At 47.4% G+C, this 21,118-nt stretch overlaps 1 protein-coding gene across 1 annotated transcript in view; it reads left to right on the plus strand.

Moving 5' to 3' along the window:
- The first annotated feature begins 1,481 nt into the window (after positions 1 to 1,481).
- The window catches only part of LOC103615632 (synaptotagmin-17), a 45,088-nt gene continuing 25,451 nt past the window's right edge, over positions 1,482 to 21,118 (plus strand). Inside the window, exons 1-6 of the mRNA XM_017734210.1 lie at positions 1,482 to 1,580; positions 2,884 to 3,032; positions 8,122 to 8,270; positions 8,684 to 9,303; positions 18,558 to 18,678; positions 19,339 to 19,494. Of these exons, the coding sequence (XP_017589699.1) occupies positions 8,863 to 9,303; positions 18,558 to 18,678; positions 19,339 to 19,494 (718 nt within the window). The 5' untranslated portion in view covers positions 1,482 to 1,580; positions 2,884 to 3,032; positions 8,122 to 8,270; positions 8,684 to 8,862. The remainder of the gene's footprint in view (positions 1,581 to 2,883; positions 3,033 to 8,121; positions 8,271 to 8,683; positions 9,304 to 18,557; positions 18,679 to 19,338; positions 19,495 to 21,118) is intronic.

Here is a 21,118-nt window from a genome sequence, read left to right on the forward strand (position 1 = left end):
GCTGACGCCACCGCAGCAGCCGTGCTCCCGGGGATCCCCCAGAGCCTCTGGGGCAGCCTTCCCTAGAGCCCTGCCCTTGCCCAGCCCTGACCCTCGTGCCGGGTGCAAGCTGAACAGGTGGTCGTGTTTGCTTTCCTTTCATGGGCCCCCGCATTTCAGCCCTGTATGGCGCTGTTGACTTGTTTACCTCTTCAGCGCTATAACACTCAGTTCTTATCCCTGCCCTCCCGTTTGTGGGTGGTCACAGGCTCGCTCTGTCACCGGACTGTGGGATGGCTGCGTGTGCCCTCGGGGCCGGTGGCACACGGGTGGGCTCACATGCCTGTGATGGATGGTGACCAGGAGGGCTGCTTGACGTGAGCCTGCCGTGTGTCCCTGTGGGCCATTTGGAAAAGCCCTCTCTTCTCATGACGTGCTCGGCGTTCAATCGCGTGGCACCGATCCAGACGCTTTGTTTCAGAGCAGTTTAAATATCCTCCTTGCAGCTCTGCTAAAACACTGTCGCTTTGGCTGCAACTTTGCATTAATAAGGAATTATAAAGCCCTTTTAACCACTCAGAATTTTCTTAAACAGTTGGCCCATGGGTATCTGTAATCAGTGTCTTGTCTCGTTGCGCTGCAGCTCTTCTAGTCTTTTAACTGCTTCTAACAAGTGGTGGCCTTTTTGAGAAGCACTGGCTTCCAAGAAGTTTCACAGGAGGGCTTGCACCAAAACATGGTCCATGGGAGAGTTCTTGGAACTAAAGGCAACTTCTGCATCCCAGCTTCTTTAGAAAAGGCTGCTCTCGTCCTGTCATGAGCATAAAGCTAGGAACCAATTTCTGCATTTGGAAGAGTAGGATAATGGGTCAAGGATAATGTTCTAGGGGTGGCTTTGTGAATGAAAAACTGGTTTGTGATGCCTTCTCTCTTTGCTGTAGATTTTCTCTGTGCCTTGGGGGAGGTGGCTGCAGTGCAGATTTTTGAATGGGAGTGTGGGACTTCAGCCTTTAACTTCTGTCTTCTGTGTTCTTCAAGTGACATCTGAGGATGAGGCTGAAGGAGCCCAGTGATGTGTGTGTAATGGAGAGTATTCAGTCTGCACCCCTTCCTAGAAATGTTGCCTTAATGAGTTGGCATTGGAACTGCATTGATATGGGCTGAATATGGAGAAAAGCCTTTTTTTCCACCCAAAAATTTGGATGTGGTTTGCTGTCAGCAGTAAGTAGTTGCTGCAGTTAGAAGCAGGTTACTAAAGAAAACAAAATAAGTGGTTACATGTGATACCCATGAGCAAGGAGCAGGATTTTCATGCTTCAAAATGGGTTTGGGAGTTTTGCTCCTGGGAAAGGAGGAGCAGAGGGAGCTTTGTGGGGAAGGACTGGAAATGGCAGAAGCTGATGCCCAGTCAGACCTCTTCTTCCTCTAACATCTACAAGGTACTGTCTTGCCAGAAATTCAAACTCATCCCAGGCTGGGGCATGTCATGGCAGAAAATTTAAAGTTGTTTGAGCATTGCTAACTTGTTTTTGTCTTTTTCATTTTGTTCCCCTTTGCTTCACCCTGGATGTCTAAAAGGACAGTTGGAACCAATAAATGAGGTGAGTTAATCTGATGATTCACTCCCCGCTCTGTCTCCTCGCTCCATCCTGAGAGGATTGTGTCGTATTTTCTGACTCTTTACTGATGTCCTAGATATAAGTAATGCACTGCATTTTGGGCTGGTAATTTTTTGGCTTGCAATGTCCAGATTTTGTTTATGGAAAAAAATGTGTGTTTTACTGTAGCAAAACGCCCTGTTCCTGTGAAGTCTTCTCTGCAGATCAGGTTCCTCTGAGGAAACCCCTCCACATGGTCTGCACTCACGAATACTGCAAATGTCTCGAGTATTTTGGGGAGATAACCGTGGAGAATCTCTCATACACTTTATTTCTTCAGTTTCTCAGGAACGTTGCAAGGTCACATACAGCTGTAAAGCGGTGTGACCCTGGGTGCAGGTGCTGTGCCCTTGCAGCTGTGTGTCTCGCTCTGTGCCCACAGAGCAGTGCCCTTGTGCTGCTTAATGAGCCCTCTCGTGAAGCTGGGGCTGCTGTGGGTGGGAAATGAGCTGAGGTTTGGCTCTCTGCTCCTCTCAAAGCAGAGCTTTGAAGTGTGGGGGTAAGGCTGTGGGTCTGGCATGGAAATGGGGCCATAGGGTGCTGCCCACTCAGTTGGGGAGCTGACACTGTTAAAAGTGGTGCTGCCAGAGCCACCACGGAAACCTAAGAAATTCAAGACTTTTCTGGGTCAACTATTCTTCTAAAAAATACCATTGAAAGTTCTTCATTAAATTAATCATCATAGTAGAGGGGAAGCATGAGGATAGTGTGCTCTGGCTAATCCATTTTAGTGGTGAGTTTGTTGGGCTGTAATGCTCTGTGTGTATGGGTTGTACAGATATTACTGGTACATCTACAGGGATGAAGTGCGTTCACATCGCTGTGTTAATTAAATAGATCCTCGCTGGGTTAAATCAAAGCTTTCACTTACCTTCTGGTTTAATTCCTTCTGTTGTGTGTTTGCTGATCTATTAGATTGTTGATGTGTGTGGAGGAATACACATGCTTCCACTCCAGCATATTGCTGTGCCATAGTGCTTTGTAAATCACCCTCTTGCCAACCTACATAATAATACATTGCCACTAGAGGGGAAAATACCTGCAGAGAATGCTTATTTTCCTGCCTTGTTATGGCATCAGTGGCGTTGGGCTGGTAACTGCACAGCACTTGTCTGTTGGTATAGATGAAATAAATATAGTTCTTAATGTTCTGTTGCAGAAACACAAACACAAATACAGCTGAATGTTTTTTCTCAATAGCTGTTGATGGGTTGTAATCTTGTACTTTGGTTTCCAATGGCTCCAGGGTTTGCTCGCTCGAATCTCGGATCTCTTGCTGTGCCGGTGGACTTGCAGAAATTGTTGTCAGAAGTGTTTCGACTGTAGCTGTTGTCAAACAAATGAAGATGAAGTTGAAATCCTGGGACCTTTTCCTGCTCAAACTCCAGCCTGGCTGTAAGTTTAGATGCATGATTTCCTAGTTTTAACCAAGGAATAGGACTGCTCAGCTATGGTGAGAGTGTTGATATGAATTGCAATGGGACATTCAGAGGGTGCCAGTTAGAGAGCAGGAGGAATGAGGGAATGAATGAGGGTGGGAATGCAGGCTTCTCCTGGCATGGTGAGAAAGGGCAGCTCTGTTAACTTAAATAGCAAGGTCAGTCTTTGTAAAAACCTTTTCTGATGGGTAAGACAGAAGTTGTTTTTTAAGCTGGCATAGCAAGCTGATAACTGGTTTAGCTGTGCCCCCTTCTCTGAAGATGCCTTTCATCTTCAGTCCTCTTCCCTCTTCAAATGGACCAGTTCATTTTGGAATTGGAGCACTTCAACTTGGCTGAAATGCTGATGAGGTTGTTTCCAAATACTTTCTTATCCTAGCATGAAGGTGGTTATCACATAGGCAGATGAAAAAGCATAGCTCCTACGTGCTCTGAAGGGGAAATTCATTTAAAGTTTCATTTAGCAGGACTTGATCTCCATAGCACTCTTCAGAATTTCTTCTCAAATCATTAAAGAACCACAGCACCAAGTTTTATCTGGAGCTTTGGTTAGTATATTTGCAAATCCATTACAAAGGAAGTCAGTGAAGTCTTCCTCCTCTCAGTCAGGAATCTGCAGCACAGGGGTGACCCCATGGAGGAATTAGTGAAACCCAGAAGGCAGCAGAGCTCTCTGGTGTTTCAGTGGCTGCCTTGTCAGCTGGGCTGGGCTGTCTTTGTGGAGCAGACCATTTGATGGACACGGCTTCAGTGTGTCCAGAACTTGTGGCACAGGAGAGGCCTATTCAGTGCATCATACGATGTTCAGGCTTTGGTCCCTGGGCACTGAGACACTCAGGTAATTTTATCTACTCCTGTGAGTATGTGCTGTTATTCTGTGTCAGCTCTGGAAGGTTCATGTCTTGGTGTTGTATGAAATAAATTTTCTCATGTTTAAATCACAGTCTTGTCCACGTACTCTTTTGAATTCAGGTAGAACAGGATGGTAATTAATACTGAAGCAATAAAAGTAGAGCTGTTCAAGATGTGTTAGAGTGGTTTTAAAGTGTGGAGCAGTGTATTTAAGAGTCTGATATATGGTCACAAATGGATTCACCTGCAATTAATGGGGAATGGAAACAAAATCAATGCTAAATAGGAAAGCATCACGCACAGGAGAGCACAGTGATGAGGCTGCAGTATTGGATGTGGAGAGATCGGTGCAGGAGCAATTACATCTTGGGAACAAGTAGCAGGGCTTGTGGCAAGAGGACGATTCAGAGCTTATCTGGTGTGCTGAGTAGCTGAAGGGACAGCCAGTGTGTTTTGAGGTGTGCAATGATTGTACCAGGGTGTAGTTTTTGACTCTTGGGTTCTTCTGTGTGGCTAAAGGGGCAATGTGAGCACTGAAGCCCTGTTCTTACTGTCTCAAGTCTCAGGTGTATGGTGGCTTTGCAGATGAGTTGGACTTTGCCACAGGCAGAGAACATGGAGACCTTTGGACTCATGAAATGCTCTCTCCAGCCTGTATTGTTTCCCCCTGGTCCTGCTCCATCTGAAAGCCCCTACAGTAACTTCTTGCAATGGCCATAAGCAGAGGACAACATGCTCTGGAGAAAAACAACCCAGTTCTCCAACCCTGTTGTGCTTTAGGCTTCACCTGTGGATGCTGACAGCCCTGGGAAGGTCCCTGGGACCCCAGGCCAGGCCATTTATCCATCTTTCCATCCAGCTCCGCGTGGTTTGGTGCAGTTAGGGTCTCCCTGTTCTGCTCTAGTGCTGAGAGAAGGGGAGTTCCCAGAGGTAAAGCCTGAGAGGGGCAGCAGGCACCAGAGAGGAGGACACAGGAGAGAAGGAGCTTTGCTTTGCTGGGACACCTGGACGCTGCCGTGCCTTAGGATCAGTGAAGTCACCATCTCCTGTGGCAGCTGCAAACCTGTGGTCTCTAGGGATGCCTGTTAACACATGCTGATGGACGAGCTGCAGATGAGGCTTTGCTTGCTTGAAAATGCTGCGGGCTCCTCTTGAGCTGGCGTGGACCCAGAGTGGTGCCAGGGAGTGTGACAGTGCTTTGTGGTTCCAGGGTGGTTTTGTTGGAAAATGGTGAGGGGGCACAGAAATTATTTAAGTGAGGAGGACAAAGAGAACAGAGGAGATAGGGAGAAACAGAGGACCCAAGGGGATGTGACTGAGAGGAAAGGGGGAGAAAGTGAGGCTGTAGAGGAACAAGGGGCTGGAAGATGAAGTGGAAAAGAAAGTAAAAGGCAAGAGCCAGATTTGGTATATTTTGTTTGCTGATGAATGGGAGAGACAAGCCTTTGGTGTGTGCATGTTTAAGGTGGAAATAATCCCACGTTGACTCAGAGTTCAGAAACCAAAGAAGAATTCTGTTTTCACTGTGTTGATCTTATGATTTTATATCTGTATATCATTTTTGGACATAGGGAATGGTCTCTGGAGTTAGATGTGTGAGCAGAGTAAGAGTTTGGACTTGGTGTTAAGATGTTTAATGGGTATGTTTTTAAGTGCTCAGGGATCTGTGTATGCCAGTTGACCCCTCATTATTTATTTTTTTTTTCTCTTATTTTTGAAAAGGAGGTTTTTGTATTTAGTGGAAACCCCTACAATGAAAAACAGGTTTGACATCACCATATTTTGCATTTAGATGCATGCATTGAATTTGGGAACAAATCAATTTATTGTATTCCCTGCTTGCAGTCTGAAAGTGTTTTAAAAATAGATCTAAGTTTTCAGCTGGGATCTTTCCATCTTGCCTCTTCTTCATGGGCCTGACACATTGGTGTAACGTAGAACGCAGTTTGTTCCTTCCTCACCTTCCTACCCATGCCCCAGGGAAAACCCGTTTTTGTGGTCCTCATTGGTGAAGAGCAAACATCTAAATGCCCGTGGTTAATGACCCATCCTTTATTTTCTGGCCCTAGGTTTTCCCTTTGGCAGCTCTGAGACACTTCATTGTCCTGGAAATTCAGGAGTGGACGATAAAACTGCAAGTTTAAGCCCTTACTCTTGAAAGAATATGGATTTTTCTCACTTTCTGAATTTTTTGCAGTGGCAACTTAGATTAAAAAAACCCATTCCTGCCGTGAGTCCAGTTGCATTGACCTGAGTGCATGGTAACTTCTCTTATTTCATGAGGAGCACTTGCATCCTGGTCCTTGCAGAAATGGTCTGGGAATGAGGGTGTATGTTGGAGCTGCCTGTTATGGAATATCCTACACAAACCCCAAAGATAAACAGTGCCCACTGTGAGACTGAATTGAAATCAGGACGTGACTCCTCCTTCCAAAGGTTCGGATTAAACAGAAACAGAGCGGCTTTAACCAGAGCCAAAGTTTATTTGAGGAAAAATTATTGTGGCTCAGTAGCAATTTCCTTACTAAAGGTCATCTGTATGTTATTAACTCACTATTACGTTTACCCATTGTAGAACATCCTTAATGCCTCTCTTCCTGATTCCCTTTTCACCCTGCCTCGTTCTGTGCATTTGCTTCTCAAACACAGGCATATCCAAATGCCACCTGTGATTGTGTGGACCTGCATTTAGGCATGAAAAAGCTATTTGTGTTCCAAGTACTGATTATATATCAAACTGTATGGTTGGGACTGCCTTTAATGGGCTGCAGAGCTGTGCAGATACTGTGTGCCCCTTTAGCAGAGGGTTTGGTTCTGATTATTAACAGAATTTTTTTGTTTAGTGTGGATGAGTTGTGTGAGTCTGAATTGGTGAGATTTGCATGGATCCTGCTGTGGACTTTGTGGGCTTGGATAAGAATTTCCAGTTGGTTTTTGGGGTTGGTTTGTTTTTTTAATGCTTGTTGGGCTTTTCTGCAAGTTTACTGCTTTTTACAGAATATATCAGTTGCTCTACTCCAGTCATCAGTTACTAGTGAAAATGATTCAATATATTTCATTTATACCCAGCTGAGCTGTGCACACAGAAAGGGTGGATTGGAAGCAAAATTCACAGAGAATTCCCCTTTGCTTTGCTCATTTTGTGCTGCTGCTTTCCTCGTGATCTGCTGCTATTTTCTGCCTCGTGGATTGGCTGCTTTGCAGGATGCACCGCACGTCACGTCCCCATTGTGTGATTGCATTTCCATGGGCAGCGCTCCCCTCTGAGCACGCAGCTGCAGACCTTCCCTCCTGTAGTTGTTGCTGTCTGCTCCTGCCCTTCTTTCAGTCAAAGCTGGGAGATCCCCACTTCTTTCAGGAGCTGCTGCAGCTGTGACATCTTGGGGTTTTCAACCAGAATGTTGTTTTATTTAAAAGCAACTTGTGCGTACACCTATACATTTAAGCAAACTGAAAGGGGAGTTGCATGTGGACTTCTCTATGATGGCAGCCTTCTGTGGAGTCTTCTCAAAGATGCTACAAAACTTGCTTTGCCATTTAGATCCTGCCAACTTCCCTGCTCCCACCAAGACCCCTGGGCAGTAAAATTATTGTCTGGTGAGAATCACATCTGGTTTATAGAAGTGGATAAAAAGCAGCCAGTTATTTAAAAAGGCATTCCAATAAGTAGCAAATAATGAATTGTGTTTATGAGATCAAGTTTTGAAACTTTACTGGCAAACCTGCAATATTTTACCAGGAGGTGTGTGGTAGGTTTGGGATATCTGAGCATGGTGGTTTTTCTGTGCTGGTTCTTTCCTAGTGAAGTCTGTGCTTCCAAAGTGTAGCTGTGAATTACAGTAGGAAGCTACGGTTGGAGGTTTGTGGGGTTTTGTTTTTTCTTTTTTTTCCCCTCAGAGAGAAGTATAATATTTCTGATCAACATCTGAGTTGTATGTGTCTTAGTGGCCTGTGTCGTGCTCTAATACTGATAAAAATCTGCTTGAAAGACAGGCAGAAAGATGAAGAATCTGCTTTTTGCACAGGTCTGAAGTCAGTTGCTCAGCCTTTTGCTTGCCAGGTAGATCAGGAGATTCCCCACAGCACTGAGGGACGAGCACCCAAGGTTAGCCCTGGAATGCCAGAACACGTTGCTATTCTGTATATACTCCTTGTACTGGGTTGAATCATCCAAAGGTCTCTCATTGTAACAGGATAAGCAGCCAAAATGAGGACAAAGATGGAGACTCTGATAATACAATCAGCGAGCTGCCTCCCACTCTTCAGGATGTTTCCCCTGACAGAAGGCGGTCGTCGTCAGATACATCACGGTCCACTTACAGCCTCACGCGGCGGATTTCAAGTAAGGTCATCCTTCCAGCATTAATGTAATTCTTGTGGGGGAGAAAAACTGTAGTGCTTGCTCTTTCATCTTTTAGACAGGGAACCGAGTCAAGTTGAAGGTACATTGATTAAGATCTCATCCTGTTTTGCAGGAGCACAGTGGAAGGGGCCAGCCCTGTTTTTCTTGCTGAAGCATAAGCGTGGTAATTGCACGTGAGAATGGACAGGGAGGGAAAGGTGTAGGTGAGCTTGTGCTTCAGCGTAGCTGAGGGTGCTTTAACTGTTGGCAGTGCAAGGGAGAAAAGCCCCACTGTGCTGGCATTGCACAGACACAGAACAGCTGTACCCAGAGAAGCACCCAAAGCTGATGCACGCCTGTAATTGCTTTAGTGGACTTTCTAACAATCAGATTTGTGTGTTTCTCTCATTCAGGTCTGGACTCGAGGAGGCCAAGTTCTCCGCTAGTTGACATCAAACCCATCGAGTTTGGAATAATAGGAGCTAAGAAAGAAACAGTTCAGCCAACTATCCTGCGAAAAACCTACACCCCAGATGACTATTTTAGAAAATTTGAACCAAGGCTGTACTCTCTTGACTCAAATAGCGATGATATGGACTCCTTGACAGACGAGGAGATCTTGTCCAAGTACCAGCTGGGCATGCTGCACTTTAGCACTCAGTATGATCTGTTGCATAATTATCTAATAGTGCGAGTCATCGAGGCTAAAGATCTGCCTCCTCCAATTTCTTACGACGGCTCGAGGCAAGACATGGCTCACTCCAACCCCTACGTGAAGATCTGCCTTCTTCCCGATCAGAAGAACTCCAAGCAGACCGGAGTGAAACGCAAAACGCAGAACCCGGTGTTTGAGGAGAGGTACACATTTGAAATCCCCTTTTTAGAAGCCCAGAGAAGAACTCTGCTTTTAACTGTAGTGGATTTTGACAAATTCTCACGCCATTGTGTTATTGGCAAAGTGTCAATGCCCTTGAGCGATGTAGACCTTGTGAAAGGTGGACACTGGTGGAAAGCTCTTGTGCCTAGTTCTCAGGTAACAGAATTTATCAGATTATTGCCACAGTTTTTCTTGCTGTTTTGGGTTTTTGTGTGTGTGTGTGGTTCCTTTGCCTGTTGGCAAGTAATGCTGTTTCTAATTAGTAATTGTCATCTTGTTAACACAGCATCTGCTGGGTTGGAATAATGTGGGCCTACGACTGGTTTCATAACTAGCAGTGTGAGGTAGAGGAGCTGTCTTTAATAGTCATGACCAAAGATCCTATGGCAGCTTAAATGAGAACAACTCACGACTGCTCTGGAAGTCTGCACCTTTGGGAAGGTGCTTCTCATCACTGCAGTGACCTGCATCCATTCTCAGGAATGCAGTGACTGTCCTGCCCAGGTCATTCCTGTGCTTGGAGGACATGAGGGGAACCACTGGTGCTGGTTCAATAATGATTTGATTCAACAAAACAGGTAGAAGATGAAATCTAAACAGACTTGTGGCATAATGCATGAGCAAAAACCTGCACAGGAGTGATAGGTTTGTTTTCATCAGATCCCTGAAGGAACTAAATTTGCCACAAACATTTGTCTAATGCAAGTGGAATGTTGCATGCATTTTGGGCATGCCAGCCATCCGATGGGATGGGAGGAGGACATGCAGAGGTTCTGTGTGCTTTCATCCCTGTTCTCAGGGAAGGGCCACCTCCTTGCCAGCCAGGTAAAGGGCTGTTCAGTGGAAAGATCTGAGCTGTGCAGCCAGGAATGGTGCTTACCTACCAAATTTGCCACTAGTGGTATCACCCACATAGCTGGAGGCACAGAACCCTGTGGAGAACCAAGAGAAGAACATAGTGTGAGCAGCATTTCCAATGTTTGTACTGAGGACAGGAGTGTCACACGAGGTTGGTGTAATTAGCTTGCCTCTCCCAGTTCCTTTCCAGCTCTGCAACTGCAATTTCCAAGGAGTCTTTGCTGAATTAAACCCTGTTGGATGGTTCACTTTTTCTTTGATTTTTAGGTGTTCACGAAAGGGTGCCATAGCCAGAGATATTGGATGAAATGAGCAGTAAATCATTGGCCTCACTGCTGTTTTACATTGTGGGTCCAAGAGTCTGGTTTGGAGTGGAAATCTGTGACCAGACACTTGCAGAAGGGAAATACCCCAGGCAGTGTTTGTAAGTGAAGCCAGCTGGGGCTCTGACTCTGCTTGGCCCCCTCTGGGTGTGCAGAGGGGCTGGGAGCACTGTTTTCTCTTGCTCAGACCTGCTGCATTGCCTAAGGGGGAGGAAGATCAGTGCTCCAGGTAACTGCAGGATTATCCAGCTGGATTTCCTGTAACAGGAGTAGGAGCATTGTGGGATTAGCTTGAACAGTGTTCAGGCAAGAAGGGAAAGTTTTGAAAGTTGTGCACAAGTCAAAATCATGGGGACCCAGAACATGTGTTTATGTAGGACATGTCTTTGTGTCAGTGGGATCTGCTTGGCTCAGTGAAGAGGCAGTGGGGGGCAAGGGGACAGTTCTTACTTACAAAGTGATTTGTAAGGAAAATCAAGGAATTGTTTAGGTCAGAAAAGACCTTAAGAACATCAAGTCTAACCCTTAAGCCAGCACTGCCAAGGCCACCACTAAAGCGTGTCCCTGGCACCCTCTCACTGTCAGAGCTTCTCCCCCAAATGTTCATTTACAAATGCCTGCAACAATATTTTTTTCTTTTCCTTTTTGGTATTAGCAGCTCATCATGGACTCTGTGTTGTGTATCTGAGGGCAGAGCCCTCCTCTCTGCATCCCATTATCCTCCTGTGACTCCCACCGTGCAGTTTTGCTTCTCTCCCCACTCCCCACTTCTGCATGATAAATACTTCTCTGTATTTTGCATCTCTTTATGAGTTACATGGACTCATTCCACAGCTAATACAGACCTTGATTAGAAAAGATCATCTCTGCCTTTGTGTGCCAAGCTCGGAGCCAGCTCTTCCTTTTCCCCTCTCCAAAGTTTCATTGAAAGCTGCTGCTGTTTTCAGCAGTGCTGTCTGCTTCACTAGCATTCAAGATAAATTATTTATGCAGAAGTTGGCATTTCTGATATTTATAAAAGGAAGGAGAAGGACAAAACTCCATTTGAATGGGCAGGCTTAGAAGCCTTTTGCATTTATCCCCTTGCTATCATATGGAAAAACTTAAGCAAAAAGTCCTCCACACTTTGATCAGTAGAGTGGTCCTTTCATACCATTTTGCTGTTTTTACCTCAATGGGCAGACTGCAACTGTAAAGGGAGCAACAATGCTTGTACAGGACATCCAGGGATGATGCTTGGCATCATCTTCCCATATTTTCTCAATAATAAAATTTTTTAAGTTCATTGAGTAAGGCATGTTTCATCCTAGTGATGATTAAATTCATTGATCAAAGGGTTAAGATAAATCCTGGAAGAAGTAAAGCAATAGAGCTTATTGCTTTGAAAAAATACATTTTAATGTCTTTCGATAACAGTGATATTTGTGCTGGAAATTTCTGAGGTTTTTTTTATCACTAGTTGGAACCTTCTGCCTGTGGAATGATAGATTTGACATGTTGACAATTTTTTTTATACTTCTCACTTTTTTGCTTGATTAGCTGAGGGACAGACAGCCTTTATCAGTTTCTTCTTGGATTGAACCTGAGCCTGCTGAAGTGTGCTTTGTGTTGAGAGATGGTGACAGACGGGAGCAAAAAAATACCTATGTGCAGTTGCATTTTATTTTGCAGAAGGTGTCCTTGGATCCTGGTGAGCAGCACAAACTGCTGTGGTGCTGTGGTGCAGTTCTGATCATTAGTTGAGGAAAATTTGCCAGTCTGGGTTGGCTGCCCCGGGGCTGTGACACGGAGCAGCAGCTGGCAGCACCCCACAGCCACAGGAGAAAAGGCTGAAGCAGGTGCTTGGATAAGCAGTAACAGGAGGGAGAGAAGCACAGGCAGACATAGACGTGATATGTGAAGATGAAAGACACAAAATACGTGAATTTTTTTTTTTTTTTTCAGACTGGAATTTATAGGCAGAAACATCATGAGCTGGAGAGAGATGGAGGAAAGTGAATCCAGATGGCAGGAGCTGTGGAGAAGTTTTCTCTTCAGACTGGTGGGAGTGGGAGGCTTTGTGGCAGAGCAGAGAAAGTGGCCAAATGGCAAGAGTTAAGATGAACGTCTGTTTTGCACTTGCTGGCTCCACCTGGAAGCCACAGAGTGTGCTGATAAAGTCAGGGGCCGAGTCCTTGTCCTGCCATCACACTGAGTTCCCTCATCCCAAAGCTGGAACCCTGCCCTAGTACAGGGCTGTGCCAGCCCCAGTGAGCTGCAAAAGGTGGGGAAAGCCAGGAATCTTTTGGTGTGTGCAGTGTCAGCAGGGACAGCGAGCTTCTCCCAGGTGAGGCATGGTCCAGCTTCTACAGCCAACAGCTCTGTTGGCTCCACTGCGAGCTGGACCAAGATCAGCTCCTTAGGCCTGTGGATGGGATGTAGAGCTCCTCTTTACTGGAGGAGTATCTTCATTACCAGCTCACGGGGCTGCTCGTGAGTGAGCAAGCAGAGCACTTTGCCTGGGTGTAACGAGGCGGCCGTGCAGCTCTGTCCTGCTGCCAGCAGCAGTGGGTGGCCAGAGAACCTGAGTACAGGTGAGCAGCAGGCTGTCCTCTCAGCCTGAGGAACCAGTGCAACCAACTCCTTGGTGCCAAGCCTCAGGCAGAAGATTGTACCTGCCCATCAGCACTTTCTGAGCTTGGATCACGCACTCAGTGCTCAGGGGGATCGAGCCCAAAGCAGAGGCACAAGGGAGCTGCCACCCGATGCATCATCAGAGCCAGCAGCTAAGCAGAAGGACTTATTCCTTATAGAAAATGTCAGGTATTGCCAAATCCTTCATCCTTGGTAGTTCTGGGAGGCTTTCTCTTGCAGGGTAATTAATGCCTTTTTAAAGCGTGGTAGCTGCTCATGGAAAGGCTCTTGAGTCCAGTCCCCGTAGGAACACTCTGCACTCCTTAAATATCCCCTGAAATGTGTGTGGCTTCGCTTAATTACCATGAATGAAGTTGGCAGGCCTTGCTGTAGCTGGGCTCAGATTCACATATTTCACCACTAAAACTAATTCTGAAGCACATGTTCAGGACCCCAAGTTTTATTGACATATGATTCATTTCTCTTTTGGCAGATTTGAGTGGGCAGGAATAAATGTTTTAGACCAGCAGTAATGAGAGCTTGGAGATCATTCTGCAAAAGGAAAAAAACCTGTCTAGTTGTGGTGGGTAAATAGCATGAAATTCCTTCTTCCCTCAAATTAAGTCATTTTTATAGTAGAGGGAGTATGGATTGGACTTGCTTTTTTAACTTCATACTATGAGTGCACTAGAACGACCTGTCAGTTGTGATGTTCAGGGTGGTACGAGATGGTTACATGGGGCCGTGTTTGCTCAGCAGCAGGATGTTAAAACCACCCTGGAAGGGATTTACCTGTGGCCAGTGGAGGAGATGCCCTGGGGAAAGCCTGGCAGAGGGCAGGATACACCCACCCTGCAGGTCACTGGAGTTGGAACTGTGCTGGGATGCTGTGATGGATGCTTGTCCATCATGATAACAACATTTTTAGCAATTAACCTGTGGTTTGTTTTCATATTTTGTCTTGTGTTGTTCTACTATCTTCTTTTCTTTCACTCTGCATGTTTATTTTTCCCCAGTTCCATTTCAGTGGTTTTTTTCCCCCTTTCCTGTCTTTAAAGCTGCAGCACTGAAAAATTTTTCTTCTTGATTGTTTTCTCTTTATCCTTATCTGTGTTCTTGGTCACCTCATCACTTCCCCCCAGTTCTGTTTACTCTTTGCCCTTCCTGCAGAGGACTGGGATGCTGTGGGGTGTATTTTGCTGAGGAGGAGCCCAGAGGAGAGGCTGGTGGTGTTCAGGGCCTCTCCATAGGGTATCCTCTTCCCAAGGCTTTTTGCACAATAGAGGTTTTCTCATGGCCATCCAAACTGATGCAAAGACAGTGAGACTTCAGAAGGGATTTTGTGACTCTCTCCATCATACATCCAGTTGGTGTCTGTTATGTAGGAAACACTGCTCCTATTCATTGGTAAGGGTATTTTTTCTCAGGTTCTGGTCCTTAATAGCTCAACCCTCCCAAAACAATGGCTGTGTCACAGGATGCTGCAGAAAGCCTGTTAGAGCAAACTGTTCTAAACCATCAGTTTTCTAATGTGCCTGGAGGTACCAACACAGATAACCTTGAGGAGGAAAATCAATCTGAAACTTCATTAGGAGCGATGCATAGATGTCTGTGGTGATGTAATGTGCTCTGGTTCCTGTTGGGAAGGGTTTCAGCAGAATTTTGCTGGTGGTGTAGCAATGCACAAGGAACAGTCGGGGGGGGGAAGCTGTGAGGAAGGAATTACCTGGTCCAAGCAAGATGTGCAAATGGTACTAATTAAAAGCTCATCTTCCTTTGAGGGAGCCTCTTTGTGTTTCAGAGATGACATAAAAGAGCAGAAAAAATTCTGGTTCAAAATTTCTGGGTTCAGCCCAGGCAGTAACTGGAGAAGGTTCTGGATCGCAGACAAGCCCAAGGCTGCAAATCCAACCTGGCAGTGTAATACAGCCAGGAGTGAAATGTTAATCAGAGCTTCAGGAGAGTCTCAGACATCCCAGACTTGGTGTCACTCCGGCATCTCATCAAACAGGAAATTGCTTTTCCAGGGTCATCTGGGATCTGGGCACGAAGCGTCATCAGCATAATAATGGCAGCTGCACTGATGCCTTAGCAGGGGCACCTCTGCACGCTGCTGCCGTGAGCCAAACATTGGAGGCAAACCCAACAGCGCTGTAGTTTCCTGATGAAAAGACCTGGAAGTGTAGAATGCAGGCACTTCTTGCCCTCCGGTGAGCAGGGTGCCGATGGCACCTCCCGTGCAGGAACTCGCATCCCCCCTTCTCAGCCTGAGCTCTGGGGATGCTCTGGTGTGAGACAGAGCAAGGGCGATGCTGCTGTGCCTGCACAGGGTGCCTCTGCACAGGGTGCCTCTGCACAGGGTGCCTCTGCACAGGATGCCTCTGCGCGAGGGGCTGGGCTCGGGGCTCGCTGGTTCTGGCAGCACAGAGCGTTTCCAAGCTGTGGGTGGGCAGCACTGTCACATCAGCGAAGGGAGCCATGGCATGAGCTTGTTGGCAAAAGCACAGGGAGCTAAAGCCTCCTGCCTTGCACCTCCTGCTTCTCGGAGCAGCCCGTGAATTCTTTGCTTGTTTGCTGATTATGGCAGGTGACTGAAGGCCAGGAGGACGCTGGCGAGCGTGGTGCAGCACGGCACGGCGGGGCAGTGCCAGCCTGACGTGTGGTGCCTGTCAGCCACCGATTCATTTTCCTGGGCGTTTGACATCTCCTGAGGCACCGGGCAGCATTTGAAGCACGTTTCCCAGAACCTCGTGGCTAAGCTGGAGGGAATGCGTTTGTAGTACCAGAGTCAGCTGGCTGCTGGCATTCAGTGCCCTGAGAAGGCTGAGTCGCTTGTCCGGGGAGGTGAGCTGTCCGGGAATCCGGGCTTCCTCCTGCAGACACCTCCCGGTGCTGCTGCGAGCGCTGCCCGTGCCCTGCCTGCCCTGCTGCCTCTGAGCACACCCATCCTGCCGTGGCCTTGGAGGCAGGGGCTGTGTGATCCTTCCCCCAAAATAATTAACACAAATGTGGGCGCTCTTCAGAAGCATGAAGGGGCAGAAGGTGCTTTGAGATTTGGGAGATCAGGCTTGATCTGAGACTGATGAAAGCTGCTGACAGTCTGCCTGCTGCCTTTGGTGGATCACACTTATAGAATATAGCATTTTACAGCTCTCCTTACTCAAATAGCCAGAAATATTTTTCTGGAGGTGCCGATATCCCTTTTAGGTTAGGCCCTGCAGAAAATTAGGTCCTGCCTTTACTTGTGGAAGGCTGGGTGGGTTAGGCAGCAGTGTGGTGGTTACACTACAGTGGCTCCTTCCATCCTCTCTGCAGGGGTGATGGGACATGCTGGGTGGGTTAGGCAGCAGTGTGGTGGTTACACTACAGTGGCTCCTTCCATAATCTCTGCAGGGGTGATGGGACATGGTTCTCCTGCCAGTGCCTCAGTGGGTGTTACAGATCCAGCCTGACACTCAGTGCACAACAGCGGGCTTTTTTTGCTTTTAAATGGAATGTAAATGCAAATAAACTGGAAGCATGGAGATCTGCCTTCCCTTGGTGAGCTTCATGGCTCTTCTCTGGCCCAGGGAAATGCCTTATTGCCTGCAGTTCTTGGATAAGGTCAGCAGCTTCCATCAATGGACAGCTCCAGAAGTAATTATCCCAAATGTTAATGTGGATTTTCACCACTGTAAGCCTGAAGTGATTGGAAAGGTCCTGCATCACTGCCCCATGCCAGCCTGCCACCTGGCTGTGTCGGAAGTTTGGTATTTGCAGCTGGAGCTGTTTGTCTCTCCCCAGCAGGTAATAAAATCACTGATCAGTTTCCCAATTTGCACTGTCCAAATGCACCTGAATTTCTAGGAGTTTAAGCCTGAATGGAACCTGACTGGCAGTGAATGCAAGTGGAAGTAGGACTGGGTCTGTTAAAAATGTCATTGATATGTTAAAAAAATGAGCTGTGGTTGAGGGGCCACCTCATGTGGCTCCTGCTGAGGGTGGTGGTGCGGGCACTGTGATGCTTCCATCCTGTCCTGGTAACTGCATTAAAAGTCACTGACTGTTCCTGATGATAAACGTGTCTGCAGGCTGTTACAGCTGCAGACCTGAGAGGAGCATTTCTGGGCAAAATCAAAGGAAAGATGATAGCTTAAATTAATTAGATGGTGTTTAGACCACCTTAGATGTGAGTCTCTTAGATCCTTATGCTGTGCAACCACAGGGCAGCACAGTGTGTGCAGGTATGGGTTGGCCTCGCCAGAATTGTGAGTATTGTGTGCATATTGGGTCAGGCTTGTGTTGGGCAGTGGCTTTCTGATGGAAAGAACTTAAAACATCATATGTGGAACAGCACTGTGATGTGGGAGCTGGCCCAGGTTGATGGAAGAGAGGTGCCTTCTCAGTGAAGCAAAAATACTGTAGCAACAAAAGAAAAAATGCATGTGGTAGATGTGAGTGTGGGCGCTGTGTAGTCACAATACTGCCCCACAGTGTGACCCACGAGATGCTGTCACAAAAGGAATCGGGGTAAGAAATCAGATGCTTTTCCTGGTTGGGTTTCCCTGCAGCCCCAGCCTCAGTTTCCCCGAGCCACTGATGTGTTTGCCAGGGATTGTGCCTCATGTGCTGGCCCATCTGCTGATGAACCTGGTTCTTTGGGTTAGTTCAGGCTGTGACTCTTCTGAGAGCCTTTTCCTTCACTGTCTACCCAGCGCTTTAGTCCTGGTTCCTGTAATCTAGTATTTGGAGCATCAGTAAAGATACTTCAGCCTTTTGTTAGGATTGCAGTACCACTGCAGCTCCTTTTCCTCTTGGGAATGGGCTCTGACACCTGATCTAGGTTGGCTTTGGACTGTTTGACTGTTGGGATGAAGCTCTAGCTCTGCACTCCTGCAGAGTAGCTCAGTGTGTGTATTTTGCATCTGACAGTAAGAGCCTCTCAGAGCCAGGTCATGCAAGGGGGGAGAGGTTATTTTAAACACTCACATCTGAGGAGCAGCGATGTGAGCTCTCCAGCTCTTTAATTACTAGTTTTAAGCATGATTAAGTAAAAGGAACAGAAATCACGGCTGAACAGCTATGTTGGTGTGGAGCTGTGGCCATGGTGCAGGCTGGTGAGCAGCAAGGGCACAGTTATGCTGTGCCACAGTCTCTGGTGGCAAGGGATGGTCTCCTCTGAACTGCCTTGCTGTGACCCAGGGATGCATTAACCCCTGCATGCCTGAACTTCCCAAGTGGCTGCTGTGGTCCATGGGGGCTGGGGAGGAAGGAGAATGTCTTCTCCACTGGGTCTGTGTTCTGCATATTGCTAAGATCAGAACTACCTGGAACCATTAAAAATGGAGCTGCTGGAAGCTACTGACCTTGTACCTCTGCCTCCTTACAGGTCCTCTTTGCATGGCTGCTGGGAAGCTGGTGAGGGATCCGTGATTACAGAAAGATCTTCATTTGGGGATAGTTTCTTTCCTGTTTCTGCTTAGCACGAGGTACCACCAGATGGTTCTTAGTTGCAGTTCAGAGCGTGACTAAAATTCATTTTTCAGGCACTTAGACAAATGGGATTTATTTAATTTCTCTCCCTTCTCTTCCCCTCCGAGCTCTGTTCTAAATTTCCACATTCTCTTTTCCCTGCAGAATGAAGTGGAGCTGGGAGAGCTGCTATTGTCACTAAACTACCTACCAAGTGCAGGAAGACTGAACGTGGACATCATTAGAGCAAAACAGCTTCTTCAGACAGACATGAGCCAAGGTTCAGGTAAAGGGCAGTGCATTTCTCACATTACTCATGCACAGAGAATATGTGCCTTTAAAGCAGATCAGTGAGGCTGCAATTTGTGGGGGACCCAGGGGGATTTGGTGCTCAGTTCCCATTAATACAAGGCTCTGGATGTCCATCTTGTATGTATAGCCAACAATAAATTAATTTGGAACACTTACCCTGAGACACAGTGGAGGGTTTGCCAAATTTAATGTCAAAATCTCTGAGCCAGGCTGAGGTGAGGAGCCAGGGGCTTTGATCTCCCTGTGCTGTGTTCTGTAAGGCAGCCCGTGGGCATTGCTCCCTGCTGGCTCCAGGCACTCTGGCTGGGAACTGCTTCGTGCCCATGTCCTCAGGGGGTTTTCCCATGCTCCCTGCCCCAGCCTCTGCTGCTGCCAGAACATTGGCATTTTCCAAAAAGAACAGCATGCTTGGTCTCTGTCAAGGCTGGCATTAACTGTGGTTTTGTTTTTAACCCAGCTGCCTGACTTTTGTCCCCGCTGCAAATCTGTGGGCGCAGAGGGGGGTACAAGTCCCAGGCATTTCCAAAGGCTACTCCCCAGCACAGTCCATCCCTGTGGTGCCCAGCCCTCATGAGCAGGGGTGCTGCATCACGATCCCCGTAACACAGAGCCTGTGCTTTGTGCTTTTTGCCAGATCCCTTTGTGAAAATTCAGCTTGTTCACGGATTAAAATTAACAAAAACCAAGAAGACCTCCTGCATGCGGGGCACGATAGATCCCTTCTACAATGAGTCCTTCAGCTTCAAGGTTCCCCAGGAAGAGCTGGAGAATGCCAGCCTGGTGTTCACAGGTAACTGTGGTGGTGGTACTGGCCTGGCACGGTCGTGGTTGGCTCTGAGGTGAACAAAGCAGCAGCTGTGGGTGTGCAGGTGAGCCTGTGCAGGACACTGCTTGTCCCACCCTACACGGGGTGGCCGTCACTGGGGTCTCCAGAGAAGCTTTATCAGCACTCTGTCCTCTGCAGAAGCTGTCCCCAGCACTGCCACCCAACAGCTGAATTGGCTGGGAGTCGGTCCTGTGCTTAGCTGGTCCCCTTTGAAGTGCTTCTGTGCAGAGGAAGAGGTGGAGCAGTGATTGCCCTTCTCAGTGGCAACCAGCCTGGGCATAAAGTCAAACCTGAGAGGAATGAGAGGACAGCAGTGAATGATCCCTGAGCCCAGGCACTTGTGGTACTTGACGTGGTTTGCTGGTGAGAGGATGCAGCTAGAGGTGTTCCATGTTGACCTCACCCGTTCTGTGAGCAGGGTTTGCTCATGCCTTTGTTTCTAAAGGGCTGGGACTCAGTGCCAAGCCCTGCATGGACCCAGATACAGACCACAGAGCCTGGGGGCCACGAGCAGTCCCAGAGCTCACCTCTGGAGATGCTTGGCTGGGACAGGAATTTTTATTTACAAGCAGTTTCTGAATCTCCTGTTTTTGTTCCTGAGGCATGAAGACAGGCAGCAGAGCCTCGCTGCTGGGAGCAGGAGTGGCAGAGCACAGGGATGCTCCCTGCTTGGGCTACAGTCCTGGGCCAGGGACCTGCTGAGGCTGGTGGCTTTCTCTGCTGTTTTCCACCATAAAAGTCTTGAGCAGGGCTGCAGGGACCCCGGGAAGGGTGGGGTTCCCTCCCACACCATGACTTCACCCACCCTGTGGAGCTGTGGAGCTCGGGCACCATCAGGAGCAGGCTCAGAGGGGCTGGGTGCTGGGACCCACACTCTTCTGCCCCCTTGGGCTCTCACGCTTCACAAACACTTTTTTGGACAACTTTCCACCCATTACCCACCTTTTTTTTTTTGATGAAGAGAAAGGGTTCTGCTTCTGAAAGGATGATGGAAGGATTTTTTAATTTTACTTTTTATATGGAAGATACAGGTGTCAAAGCTGGTTCAAGGAGGCTTATTCCAACCCATCAGTTTGTTTTCAAACATGTTATAACAAAAAGTGATGCTGATCAGCAATTTAAATTTTGCCCTTCGTGCTCAGAAATTTCCTCAGCAAAACACCTGTAATTAATCACTGCTTTGCATGCATGTCACCCTGACTGTACCTTGCATGTGCAGTGATGAATTTGTTCTTGGAAGCTTCCATCAGGTGATCTTGTTTTCCCCTCTTCCTGCTGGAAGCTGAGAAGGCAAACAGAGAAGCAGCTCTGTGCAGTTGGGAGGGTGAGGGGAGCACGCTGCTCCTCACCACAGTGAATGAGCTTAGGGTTAATGAGTGGGTCTCTGAGTATTTTTTTTTTCTGTGCAAGGGATGTATTCCCAAATGAGCCAATGGGAGGTTGGCTGATCCATCACCCAGTCAGATCTCAGCGCTGAGCCTCGCAAGCAGGGCTGCATTTTCTGAGTGACACACTGCTTGCTTTGAACGTTGCAATGAATAATCCCAGGCCAGAAATGTCCCCAGCAGCTCCAAAGCTGGGAAGGAAC

The sequence above is a fragment of the Corvus brachyrhynchos genome, unplaced genomic scaffold (genome assembly GCF_000691975.1).
Source record: "Corvus brachyrhynchos isolate BGI_N302 unplaced genomic scaffold, ASM69197v1 scaffold5, whole genome shotgun sequence".
Lineage (NCBI taxonomy): Eukaryota > Metazoa > Chordata > Aves > Passeriformes > Corvidae > Corvus > Corvus brachyrhynchos.